At 35.3% G+C, this 13353-nt stretch overlaps 2 protein-coding genes across 2 annotated transcripts; both read right to left on the bottom strand.

Moving 5' to 3' along the window:
* Positions 1-2301: 2301 nt before the first annotated feature.
* On the bottom strand, positions 2302-6323 carry LOC122001647 (butanoate--CoA ligase AAE1-like). The gene is made up of 2 exons (XM_042556504.1): positions 6039-6323; positions 2302-4074 (listed from the first exon to the last, which is right to left on the bottom strand). Exons 1-2 carry the CDS (start codon positions 6234-6236, stop codon positions 2605-2607), a joined length of 1668 nt encoding a protein of 555 aa, XP_042412438.1. The 5' UTR covers positions 6237-6323; the 3' UTR covers positions 2302-2604.
* A 1717-nt stretch (positions 6324-8040) lies between these two features.
* LOC122000219 (HMG1/2-like protein) lies at positions 8041-9338 on the bottom strand. Its single transcript, XM_042554697.1, has 7 exons — positions 9230-9338; positions 8993-9109; positions 8848-8905; positions 8725-8769; positions 8545-8625; positions 8351-8416; positions 8041-8255 (listed from the first exon to the last, which is right to left on the bottom strand). Exons 1-7 carry the CDS (start codon positions 9277-9279, stop codon positions 8238-8240), a joined length of 435 nt encoding a protein of 144 aa, XP_042410631.1. The 5' UTR covers positions 9280-9338; the 3' UTR covers positions 8041-8237.
* Between the last annotated feature and the right edge of the window lie 4015 nt (positions 9339-13353).

The raw sequence follows: 13353 nt of genomic DNA, 5'->3' as shown, positions 1-13353 counted from the left end.
AGGTTCACGACGTCGCTTTTTGAGTAATCTCATCCGATGTCGTGTTAAAAAACATAACAGCAAAAAATTTAGATAAAGCATTTGATGCAGCACCACAAGAAGTACAAGGTTTCTACGTCTAATGTCCATCTTCCAAAGATAAGCTCTATCGTCTTGTCCACTAAACTTTCTCACCAATCACCAAGATAATTTGAATAAACACATATGAGTCCTGATGAACAATCAAACATAACGAGTGATTCGAATACCACAAACATATGATATACCTTACGAAAAAAATGAAACTCTCGTTACATAAAAATCATCCTACATCTTACCTACTAACGAACGATCCAATCTCACTAGAAACAACTCAATCTCAATAAGCAATAAGTTAACAACTCGATCTTTCAAATTCTAATATTAAAAACCCAGTAATATCTAAGATGCTATCTTAGATGCACTCAAGAAAGTTTAATGGACAACCTACTAGATTTCGTCCAAAACAATAAAAAGCCTAATAATAAAATGGAAAAAAGAAGTCCAAAATAATAAAAATCTGAACAATAAATAGAAAAAAGAACGTCAAACAAGAATTAAAAAATATCATTATAACAGTAGAGAATGTGAGACAATAACAAATAATAATAATGATCATCTAACCTTCAGAAACTAGTATATTTGTAGAGATCAAGTCCACTGAAGAGGCGTCGCAATATTTGGATCCACCCGCTGATTGTTTCTCCACACTTTTGTGCCGCTGGTATAGAAATGAGAAGTTGAGAAGACGAGCAAAAGGTAAAGTTTAGTTTTTATTGTAGGGCAAAGGGTAAAAATGTCCTTTTAACTAGTTATTAGGTTTACTGTTCAATTTGAGATCATTAATACCTTATTTGAAAAGGGATTGATTTTCCGATTGCTATAGTATTTAATCAAGCTATGTAATTATCATTGGTTTTTTTAAAAACCAATCAAACATGAATTTAACTTATAATCCTATCTTAATCCATCGTATCAAACATGGCCTAGGAGTACAAGAGACAATTTGTCCCTAAAAAGTGATGAACACGAATTTCCCCTACGTTCCTATTTCTTACAGCTAACCACGGATAATTTAGTAATATACACTTCCACCTTAACTTTGATTAAAATCAAAATGATTTTCTTTCAAATTAACAACAAATTGGATGTTCCTGGCTAATAATCCAAATAACTGGATACCCGGTTTTTAAAACAAATGATAATTATCCAAATAAAAATGCTTATTTGATAACTTATAATATTTGTCTAACATGAATGATGTCAAAAATGATAATCCAAATAGATTTTATAATTATGGAACAACTATTCAGTCACCAAGGTGGCAAAAAAAAAAAAAAAAAAATGAATATGTTCATCCCAATGTCTTCGTCAATTCATCCTAGGGCCAACACGAAAAAGATAAATCATGAGCGGCTACTAACCTTTGGAATAGTGACTAATATATAAGGAAAGCATTACCTCGACTTTATCGATATTCGAACCCTAGACTGATGACAACATCTCATGTGCTAACCATTAGATCCATCCGAGGAGACAATTATTCAGTCACCAAGACCAGTGGATGGATGATAAATTTATTATAAGAGCCGAGAAGGCTAATAGATGGTTGGAATTAAATTTTGATCGGGACATGTCATTGATCGGATTAAATTCTGTATATAGATGGACAGCTTTGATGATTTTAATAAATAGAAATGTCTTTTTGATTTTTTTGGCTAACCACGAATAATTTAGTAATATGCACTTCCACCTTAACTTTGATTAAAATCAGAATGATTTTCTTTCAAATTAATAACAAATTGGATGTTCCTTGCTCATAATCTAAATTACTGGACACCCGGTTTTAAAAACAAATGATAATAATCCAAATAAAAATGCTCATTTGATAACTTATAATATCTGTCCAACATGAATCATGTCAGAAATGATAATCCAAATAGATTTTATAATTATAGAACATCTATTCAGCCAAAAGGGCTAGTGGATAGTAAATTTACTACAATGATAGTGATGTTGGGATTAAATCCTAACCGATGAATGTTCTTGAGAACAAACATTTCTCACCCCAAAATACTTGATGATTGACTATAAATTAACTTTGTAATGTACCTTCCTTTATATAATTTTAGAATGGATTGTGAAAATTATCGGGAAGGAACGCCCACCTTTTTACTACAATAACTATTCAGTTAAAAATCATCAAGAACACAGTGCATTGGTAGATTTCATTCAACATGCATCTTACTAGTTGGTACACAAGCAATTTTATCGTTAAAAATATACGATATAAAAATGCACCTGTCAATACTGGATTACTGGGAAAAAGTATATTTATACACAGTATTATCCTGCTTTGCAAATATGGAATCATAAGAAAGGATCTATTGTATATATTTTTATCCTACTTTACAAGAAATAATTTTCGTGACCCAAACCCATAATCTCCTGATCACATGGCAATAACTTTACAATTGCTTCAAGCCTCCCCTTGAAAAATATACAATATAAATGACAAAAGGCAATGCACTTGATTATCTTTGAAGGATCAAAACATTACCTTGAACTAGTTGCAGAAGATGCAAATTAAAGCTTGCTCCCTCCTTTCCTAAATATGATTCCCATGGCCTTAGCTTTCTCCCTCAACAAAAACTTTTGAGTTTTGCCTGTAGAAGTCTTGGGGAGATCTTCGAACACGACGGTTCGAGGAGCCATGTAATGAGGCAACCGAGCACGACAAAATTTTATGATTTCCTCTGTAGTAACGGTAGCACCATCCTTCAGCTTGACAAAAGCACAAGGGGTCTCACCCCAGTAGTCATCTGGCCTCGCGACTACTGCTGCCTCGAGGACTGCAGGGTGGCTGAAAAGCACGGATTCTACCTCGATCGAGCTGATGTTCTCACCGCCTGAGATGATCATATCTTTTGAACGGTCCTTGAGTTGGATATAGCCATCTGGTTGTCTGACTCCAAGGTCACCACTATGGTACCATCCTCCGCTCATTGCCTCCGTTGTTGCCTTTAGATCCTTGTAGTACCCGTTCATCACTGTGTTTCCCCGGAACATCACTTCACCAATTGTCTTGCCGTCAGCAGGAAGGCTTTTCATCGTGTATGAATCTTTTACATCAACCTCCTCCATTCCAATGTGATGAAGTCCCTGGCGAGCCTTGAGCCTCGCTCTTTCTTCCAAAGGTAATGCATCCCACTCAGGTTTCCAAGTGCAAACAGTTGCTGGACCATATGTTTCAGTAAGGCCATAAAGATGAGTAACGCGAAAACCAAGCTCTTCCATCTCGGACATGACATGGGGCGGAGGAGGTGCAGCACCAGTCATCACGCTTACTCTTCCAGGGAGTGGCTTACGCACTGTGATCGGAGCATTTACGATCATGTTGAGGACCGTCGGAGCACCACCCAGATGGGTAACCTTGTGAAGAGAAATGCTGTCAAAGATGGCCTTTGCTTTAACATTTCTCAGGCAGATATTGGTACCGCCTTGAGCTGCTATGCCCCATGCAAGGCACCACCCATTGCAATGGAACATAGGCACTGTCCATAGATATACTGGCATTGTTGTAATATCGTTGAGAAGAATTGTCGCAATTGCGTTCAGGTATCCACCTCTGTGGCTGTAGATGACTCCTTTAGGCCTTGATGTAGTGCCAGAAGTATAGTTTATCGAGATCGGGTCACATTCATCAATAGGCCATTGAATCTGAAAGTTAGGAGAGGCATCTTGCAGAAGGGTCTCATATTCTAGAATAGTTGATCTATCGACACCACCCAATGCACCATCAGAGTCAGTCATATCTGAGATTATGATGAGTGTAGGAAGATTGGCATTTGATTCGGCAAGAAGTTTTAGTGCCCCTTGGGCAATGTCAAGAAGGTGAGAGTCCACAAATAAAACTTTCGACTCTGAATGCTTAAGTAAAGAGGAGACCATTGCTGAGTCATGCCGTGTATTGAGAGTGCAGAGCACAGCACCAGCCATAGGGGCTCCAAAATGTAGATCATACATCGCAGGAATATTTGCAGCAAGTACAGCAACCTTGTCATACCAAGCATATGAGAACAATGGTTGTATGAGTACAAGTTAACCATGAACACAAAGTAGTTATTGACCGATAGCCAGTTCATCACAGGCATACCATCTAAAGAGTGAATGAAAAATGAAAGTGATAATACAAAACACGATGATGTTAATTAGGTTGCGTGATCTATGCAATGTATTACTAAATTTGGGGAAACATGTGATTCATGCTGTCATTATCAAGAAAATATTTAATGTTATCTGATTCTATCAATATGTCAGTCAAGAAATATTAACCATAAATTAAAATAAATAAGCACTTAATATGTAAGAGACAAACAAATACAAACAATATGAATGATTAGATTACATTTGAACCGAAAAATATAAGGTATTTATGCAGAAGGTTCCAGAAGTGGTGTGTACAGTTGGTGCTCTTTCATGCTACCCTCTTCCTTGGATTTGTTGAGATAGTGCCCTAAATGCTGAAGCTTTAGCAACTAAAACTCAATCATGTGTCCTAGCTATTTGGGATAATCCCTTCATTGAGTTTTATGCAATTCTAAGATTTCCTTCATTAGAACATTTTCCATCCCATGAAATTATTTGAACATAAACAAAATGATGCAGGACTAACTCAATATGATCTCTTGAACTTCAAAAGGACATAACTTTTGACTCTGGACTCAAGAGTCATGCGTGCAGAATTTAGAGACCTACATTTGTTACGAAGAACCGTAACCAAGAGGTTTCAACCCAAAATCCACTGTTTAGGCTCTCATCTGAGCCTGCGAACATAGTTTTATTATTTTTGATAATTTCCATTTTTATGGTATTTAGGGTATTTTTGGTATATATGAATTAGGATTTATCTATATCAGCGCCCTATTTGTTAATTAGAATTTTTGTTAAAAAATTTCCTCTTATGAAAGATCTCTTTTCTTTCTCTACAAAATAGGAATTTAGATTCATATAATAGGAGTTTTTTTCTTTTTTAGTCTTAGGGTCTAGAGTTTATATAAATACCGCTTTAGCTATATGAGGATTCATCCCCTTCTTATCTACCTGCAGGATAATCGTTATCCTTCTCGGCATCACAAAATCATAAACCACATCATGCATCTTCTTCAAGTCTGGACATGCATGCGATACAACTTGGCCATTGTAATTGCTAATAGAAGCAAATAACAACACAATAAACAATTATCTCTGTTTTTTCTCTTTTGTATTTAATTTCTTTGCTAAGGAAAGAGGTGGACCATGGAAGTGAATCTGGAATGCAGTAGTGATGACCTAAGGTGAGAATCTGGAATAGCAAATGTCTGGAATGGTCTAACAGTTTATCCTTAGATTAGATCTAAAACTGCATACGATGGATCCCTTCAGTAGCAATCTTATATGTCGACAAACGTTTTGGTCAATTTCTGAACATTATTTCACTTCTTAAGATGAGAAAAATCAAAATCAAACAATTTAACTGAGTGTGGAATTTAGAAGAAACATAGAGAACTAAATCATCGGCCACTCAATCTAGTGGTCCTCCTCGTGACAGAGTATATATTGATAGCAACCATTGTTGTTTTTTTTATAAAAAGTCAAAATCACTGGTCGTTAAAGTGACACCCACGTTGATTGACACCAAAATTAGCAATATCATAACAGATCAAGCAGTAAGAAGGCGAAAGAATCCAATTTATAATTCAATCAGTATGGATGAGTTCAGTAGAAACTTTAAGAATAGGGGATCCTGTGCCCTAAAACTGGAGATAGAACTAAGACCATCCGATAAAAAAACCTAGGCAAAAGAATGGAGTTTACTGTGATAGCCTCTTAATCGATAAACCAATAATCAATCACCATAAACTATAATAACACATCCAGCAATCAGGAGGCTAAAGAGCCAGATCTGTAATCCTTAGTAAATCCTCTTATTTCAATCTCAGTACTCCATGAAAGAGACTAAGGTATTAGCAAAATCTTACAACGTCTCCGCGAGAAACCCCAAGGGCGGTGAGGGCGGAGGCGAGCCTGAGGCACCGGTCGCGAGTCTGCTTCCATGTGTAGGAAGTGGAGCCGTACACGACCGAGGCGCGCTCGGCATAGACGACGGCGGCGCGCTCCAGGAAGCTTATCGGCGAAAGCGGCACGTAGTTTGCCGGGCTTCTGATGCTGCCCTCCATGGATCTCCCCCTCTCTCCAGCGAAGCGAGACTGACTTTGGTTCTCCTTTCAATCACTTGATTTACCTCTTCCGCCTTTTTGCTGACTTTGGTCGTCGATTTCCAGCGTTGTACAACTGATATAGTTGCAAATCCTACGTGGGACCCAGCGGTGTGGGCTCCGTATGGCTACGTTTCATTGGATGTACAAAATAGGGTAGACGTTTAAGCATCTACGGTGGGATCTCTTGACGTGGCTCCTCGTTGATTACAAGAAAGTTGCTCCGTTCATTGTTTTTTTTTTAAATTTTATTAAATATTTTTTATTTCTGTTTTTTAAAATAAAAATATTAGAAAAATTAGGAGCTTATTGTTAATGTTTTTAATATTATTTGAGATTATAATGTGAATTTAAATTTTATTAAAATTTAATTATATATAACGTAGAATAAAAATGTAAGAGAACTATGTATAATAAATGGTAGGATCTATAAATAAATTATTGAAAAGATTTTTTTATAGTAAAAAATGTATAAGATGTTTTACTTTTGACATGGTATAGATATAATAACGAAAGAGCTCATCGAAAAGTTCCACGGCCATGGATACTCTAATGGAGTGGGATATTAAGAGCATCCATAATTTTAAAATCTCTTCATGAGCTTCTTTACTACATCTGCGCCATGTAAAAAAATAAAAACATCTTACACATTTTTTGCCTATAAAAAATCTCTTAATGACTCTTTCATTGATTTCACACTTTTCATTATATATCTCTCTCTACTTTTTATTCTACATTATATATAATTAAATTTTAATAAAATTTAAATTTACAAATTATTAATCTGAAATAACATTAATAATTAAAAACATCAATAAATAAACTCCTAGTTTTTTTAATATTTTAATATTTTTATTTTTTAAATCATAAATAAAAACATTTAATAAAAATTAAAAAAAAAACGACTTCATAAACATAAAGTCGCTTCTTAAGAGCTCCATTGGAGCTAACATCAAGAAGCTTCCATTGTGGATGCTTTAAACACTTCTATTGAGAATGGCAAGAGAAGATCATTAGACTGCTAACCTAATTTTTATAATAAAAAAAGGAGAGCAAATAAAATAGCTCTAGAATTAGAGAAGATCATTTCCTCTTAGATTCAATCAATAGTCAATTTATTAAAAAATTTTAAAATTTTATTAATTATTTTTATTGATATTAAGACTAGATTATATTGATATTTAATTTATTTTTTAAAATTATATATATATATATATATATTAATTCAAATATACTTTGAATAATAATAATGGTCTAAAAAGAAAAATTATTAATAAAAAATATTTAGTTTTTAAAAAGATATAGAGATAGATATTCAAACAGTGTGATTTTCCTTTCAAGACAAAAATAAACCAGATGGCACAAATTAAGGTTGAATTTTTGATTTTTTGGCCTCTTCTGTTCCCTTTGCATCTTTTTTACTGCACTGCCTCAATTAATGAGTAACAAAAACATTAAAACAACTTAATAAAAAATAATTTACTTTTAATGAAAGAAATGTAAAATTATTATTTTATGATTAAAAGATTTCTGAAAACAATCTTTTGTAAAAAAATAGGGTTTTACACCGGACTTTTTTTTTAATAAAAGAAACAAAAAAACAATTATTTATATTTTATAGAAAGGAAGCTTCTATTGGTACTTAAAAATTTGGAAAGATGACATTTGCCATTTCAGCCAGATGAGATGGAAATGGAGATTGAGAAAAGTTCATTATTTTAAGAAAACAAGCGATCGATCAAGCTCGCCATCAAAGTGAACCAAATAATCGTCAAGAAAATACTTTGATAAACAAACCAGAAACAATTATATGGAACAAGTGTAAAAGCCAGCAAGTATATATCCTTTAACAAGAGAGAAACGGCAACAAAGACCAAAGCTTGTACTTTCAGGACTACATTTTAAAGAACTGAAGAACAAAGAACGAAAAACTCCATGCTTCGGGAATTCAACTTGCTCAAATTACTCTTGGTCTTCTTCCTGAATAATAAAGATTGAGAAACAACTTCAGCGCATAGATATACAAAATTAACTTAACAATGAAACTGAGTAAAGAATAGAAAGAAGAGAATCACCTGTCCATCCTCATAGTCTACCTCTGATTTAGATTTATCAGAAGTTTCTCCACTGTATCCCTCAGACTAAGGAAAGAATCGAAATGGTAAAAGTTAGCAAATGAGAGGAAAACGCAACTAAACTGCAAATGAGGCTTTCATGAGAAGCATTGCAATGTAGAGATAACTAAATTTTGATGTGAATTGATAGAAACCTGTTTTTCATTATAAGCGACAATTTGTTTCTGGTATTCTTCCTTTCTCTTGGCAGCCTTCTCTACATATGGAGCCTTCTCCTGTTATTTGAAGAAGGCACACCGATGATTGAATTACACAATTCAAATACAGAAACAATTTAGGATCTGAATCAATTCTTTGGATAAGATAAAACTCACAGATTCAGACATTGACCTCCACTTATCACCGCAAGCTTTGCTTACCTGGTCAAGGAAAACAAATCATGAACAATAGAAGATAAAAGAAGACAAATAAGGTGGATGAGAAAGATAATCACGCACAGCAGCGACTTTCTTGTTGTCAGGGTTCTGCTGCTGGAACTCCTTCCTAAACTCTTCCCTTCAGATTCAATCATGGAAATATAAGCCAAAGGGAAAAAAGAGAATAAGAGATGTTATTTAGGGGAAAGCAATGATTGATGCTTACAGAAAGACGAAGAAGGCGCTGGGAGGCCTCTTGGGCTTGTTGGGGTCCTTCAGGGCCTTCCCTCGCTTCGCCTTCTTTCCACCGTCAACATCAGAGCCCTTCCTCTTACGAGGAACCCTAGAAAAGACCGCACCCACAATTTCACCGTCCGCCAACCAAACCTCAGCCAGATCGACCGCAAATAGATCCCAAAGGCGAAAGCGAAACCAAGAAGGAAGAAAGGCAGAGAAGGCTTACCTCGTGTCGTCCCTGCTCGACGCCGCGCTCACGGCTTTGCCTTGCCTCATGGCGAAACGGAGATCGGCCGGTAGGTAGCGTAGGGTTAAGGGTTGAGGAAGAAAAGGGAGAAAACGAGGAATTTGGCGGATTGGGGAAGCTTATAAAGGCCGAGGCGACGAAAAGGGAAGCGCTGATTTGGGCGGGAATTTGGCAGGATATTTGGGGGTTCGACACGTCATCGATCCGACGGCAACCGCGCTATTGGCCAGTAGAAGGTTCAGATGAATCTGAAGCCTAATCGGACTTGGATCCGGTGCGAAAAGTATTCGAATCCGTACCAAAAAATTAAAACATTGTTGATCAATTATCTAATAAATTATTCTGTATTAAAAATATACATATATATTTATATAATATTATTTAATAAATAAATAACGTGAGAGTCAATTTATATGATAAGAAACAGTCATTTACTAGAAAACGTAACTTGTATATTGTATTTATTAAAAGGTATAAGGCAGTTTGATTTATATCAAAAGACGTAGAAAAAAATTAATTCTCAGTTTACTCCTCTGACAACTTGCTAACCTCCTATTTTCAATCATCATTTTTTAAGCATCTAAGTCACAAATTGAATTAAAAATTAATTTATGATTCGGATGCACGTCCTCTCAATGTCTCTCTTCCTCCATCCCTTTGCCTGGTTTTATAAATACAAAAGAAATATGAACCTCTTTCGCCTGTCATTCCTTCTCGTGCTTGTTGATGGAATTGCAAAAGACCAGTTAGGGTTTAGTGATCCGTAAGAGTTTCAAGAGGAGTCCAAAGGATAACAACAGTTAAAAACATCAACGTTGAAGGACAAACTTCTAGCAAGAGTGAAATTAGTAGAAGAATACAGTTAAAGATTTAGCGATGTATGTATAGATTTATTACTGTAAAATAGGGTAGTAATGTAAAAAAAAATTATAGTTTGGTTGCAAAGGGTGATGACAAAAATCGTGTTTATGGTTTCATTGGATGTTTGGGGAATAAATGTTCCACAACACCTGCAATATGATCTACTCCAATACTTAATCGATTTGCAAAGTACTCCATTATGATGCTAGGTTTCAGCTAGACCTTGCTCATGCATGTTAGGTTAATATGGTAGGTATCAGGACGTTGGATCTGATATGCGATCATATCATACCCACTTTTTGCCTTGATTAAAAGTTTTGTTTGATACCATATCTACCTTCTCTCTCGCTCAACCCTTCAGAGTGATTGGGAGTTTGCATAAATCCAATTACCCTTGGTCCATCAATGTGTTTATACCAAAAGCCACTTATTTACCCAAAATTGTTTGATTACACCCATTTAACGTGTTGTTAGTTTCTGTGGTTGTAAGGAATTAAATTGTGCTAACCATTTTTTATTTAGGCCTCTCATTCTCTTAGTGGTGGTCCTAGTTTACGAGAATTTTCTGCTTCAATGCGAACTTGATATTGGATGATATCAGGCCCACAATGGGTCTGATATCATACCATATCAAGCCCACGATGGGCCTAATATCATACCATATCAGGTCCAACGTCATATTTGGTTAAAACTTTACTTTTACATCATATAGAGCTTTTCTTTGCTCAACCCTGCCTAGTGGTTGGGATTATGCAAAATTACGAAAACCCTAGGCCCATATCAGTCGGATTATATCACAACCACTGATAAATTATGAAAATCTAATAGGTACATCATATACTTAGTCTTTGATAAATTTATATGTACAACAGTACTTGATTATGTAGTTGCAAATTAACTAAATTAGTTTTTAATTTATTTATCAGGGGCGATCATATAACTAAAGAAATTCTCTTTGAGATGTGAAATACGCTTGATACAAATTCTAGCATTGGAAATGGAGCTTATGTAGGAGAATTATCCAGAACAAATATTCCATCGTCTTCGGAGTATAGTGGTGTGTCTAACACAAATAGAAATAGAAACAGTAATTTCACATTTGATCTAAATGAAGAAGCAAGTATTCAAGAAGATGAGGTTCTAAATCCTTGTACAACACTTGGTGATTACTTTGAGCCTACTTGGAGTGAGGAGAAAGGGTATTATACCCGAATTGGAGAGGAATTATAATGTAATACAGATGTACAAGAATTCTTAGCTGATGATATGCAGATTAAATAATATGAAATTTCTCCAGAGTAGTACAGTGACTTAGAGGAGGAGTTACCAATAGCTGATGATCCATATATTCTAAATTCTCGATTGCTCTAAAGGGCGATTGAAGAGGCAACATATGAGCATGAATTTTGTGTTGGACAGATTTCTCCGTCTCAACAAGAGTTCAAGAATGCACTTGTGAAACATACCATGATTAAACATATGAGCACTACAACAAAAGTGACTTTTCGCAGCACATCGTCAACAACATGCAATTAAAGCGCGCTGTTAATAATAGCTTTTACGGCATGCCCAATTATGTGCGCCGCGGATAGTATAATGTTTATACAAACAACAACATGCAAACAAAATACGCTGTCAATAAACTTTTCTACGACATACAAAGTACACTGTTAAAAGTTAATATTAACAGCGTGTGATGTGTGCTGTTAATACTTATTAGATATATGTAAATGACGACGTTCAAAAAATGTACGCTGTTAATAAATATTATAAAATATTAACAATAATCTTGCCACTCGAATTATTTTTCATCAAAATATTTAGCGAACCAAAATTCTCCCCACTTACGACCCAAACTCTTCATGCAAACAAATATGCCAAGCTCCTCACGCCGAACCAAACTCCTGAAGTTGCAACCCTAATCTCGCACCCTCCTCACGTGAACTCTCTTCAAGCCGATTCTCTACCGCGCGTGCCAACCTTAAGCCTCCTCTCTTTGGCGAAGCCCTCTCTGATGAAGCCCTCTCTCCGGCGAAGCCCTGTCCGACCAAGCCCTCCCCACCGAATTGAACATCTTCCTCTGGATTTTTTTGGCGCTCTTGAAATTCTTGTCTTTCTCAGGTTGGATATCTTTTTTGGTGCTCTTGTAATCCTTGTTTTTTTTGTTCCACCAAGAGTTCAGATGTCTGAAAGAATCTGTTCAAGAGCAACCCACAACTGGTTCTCCTGGGACCTCCACAACTAGTTCTTCCACCCCAAGAACAACCCTCTGTTCCTAAAACCTGCGAGTGTATTATCCTTTGATACTCTTGATTCAATGAGTTTATTTAGTTTTTTTACTATGTGCTCATCAGGTCATTCTCTATGATCGTGTGTGTTTTGGGGCACTATCTATTGCGGAAGATTCAAATGTTTAAAATTTTGGGTTGGAAGGGCATGATGTCGAGTGGAGAAGTCAAGAAGGTATCTCGTCAGGATATACAACTAGTAAGGATGCTTTTGAATTTATTGTTAGTAGTGAATTTATTGTAAGTAGTGAATTTATTGTGATGCTCATAAAGTAAGAATTACATTCAAGTTAAACCGGAATGAAAGCTAACCGAGCGTGGGAAGAAAGAATTAAAAAAATGTTGAAGATGTTATCACCCAATTTCAGTTGCCTTCAATTGGAGCTGTACATCAGTTTTGGTCCTATGTTGTATAAAAAGATCATATGTGCTTTGATACTTCAATTGGTTTATTGATTTACAAATTTGGTGCATAACCATCCATGTTTATATATGTTTGCTCCATCCTTATCTCTGGTTGCAGAATAGTTTAGGTCAACCTTGTTTATGTAATTCATGTGTAGGATATAGGTGTCCAATGCTTTATTTTTGAAAAGTTTTTTTAAATGGTCAATGGAGGTGTCAAATTAAAAAAAAGATATAATAGTGATCGACTCATTAATAGTCATTTTGATAATGATTATAAACTCTAGAGGAAATAACAATTTTTCTGTGCTATTTCTTTATTTGTAATCCATTACCTTTCTTGTAGATCAATTTCATGCTTCTTTATTGTGAAAGGGTTGCAGTATTATTCATAGTCCATCTTCCTGATAACGACTTGCATTTGAAATACTCAATTGTTTTAATCAGTGCTGAAAAAATAGTAATTTTCAAAATTCGTGTGGTATTTTTGCAAGATGCACAGAATTTGAAGTAAATGAAATGGGATAGCAAAGTTGGAAAAGAAATTGT

Source organism: Zingiber officinale, chromosome 7A (genome assembly GCF_018446385.1).
Source record: "Zingiber officinale cultivar Zhangliang chromosome 7A, Zo_v1.1, whole genome shotgun sequence".
NCBI classification, from domain to species: Eukaryota; Viridiplantae; Streptophyta; class Magnoliopsida; order Zingiberales; family Zingiberaceae; genus Zingiber; species Zingiber officinale.
This window is presented reverse-complemented; position numbering and strand designations above follow the sequence as displayed.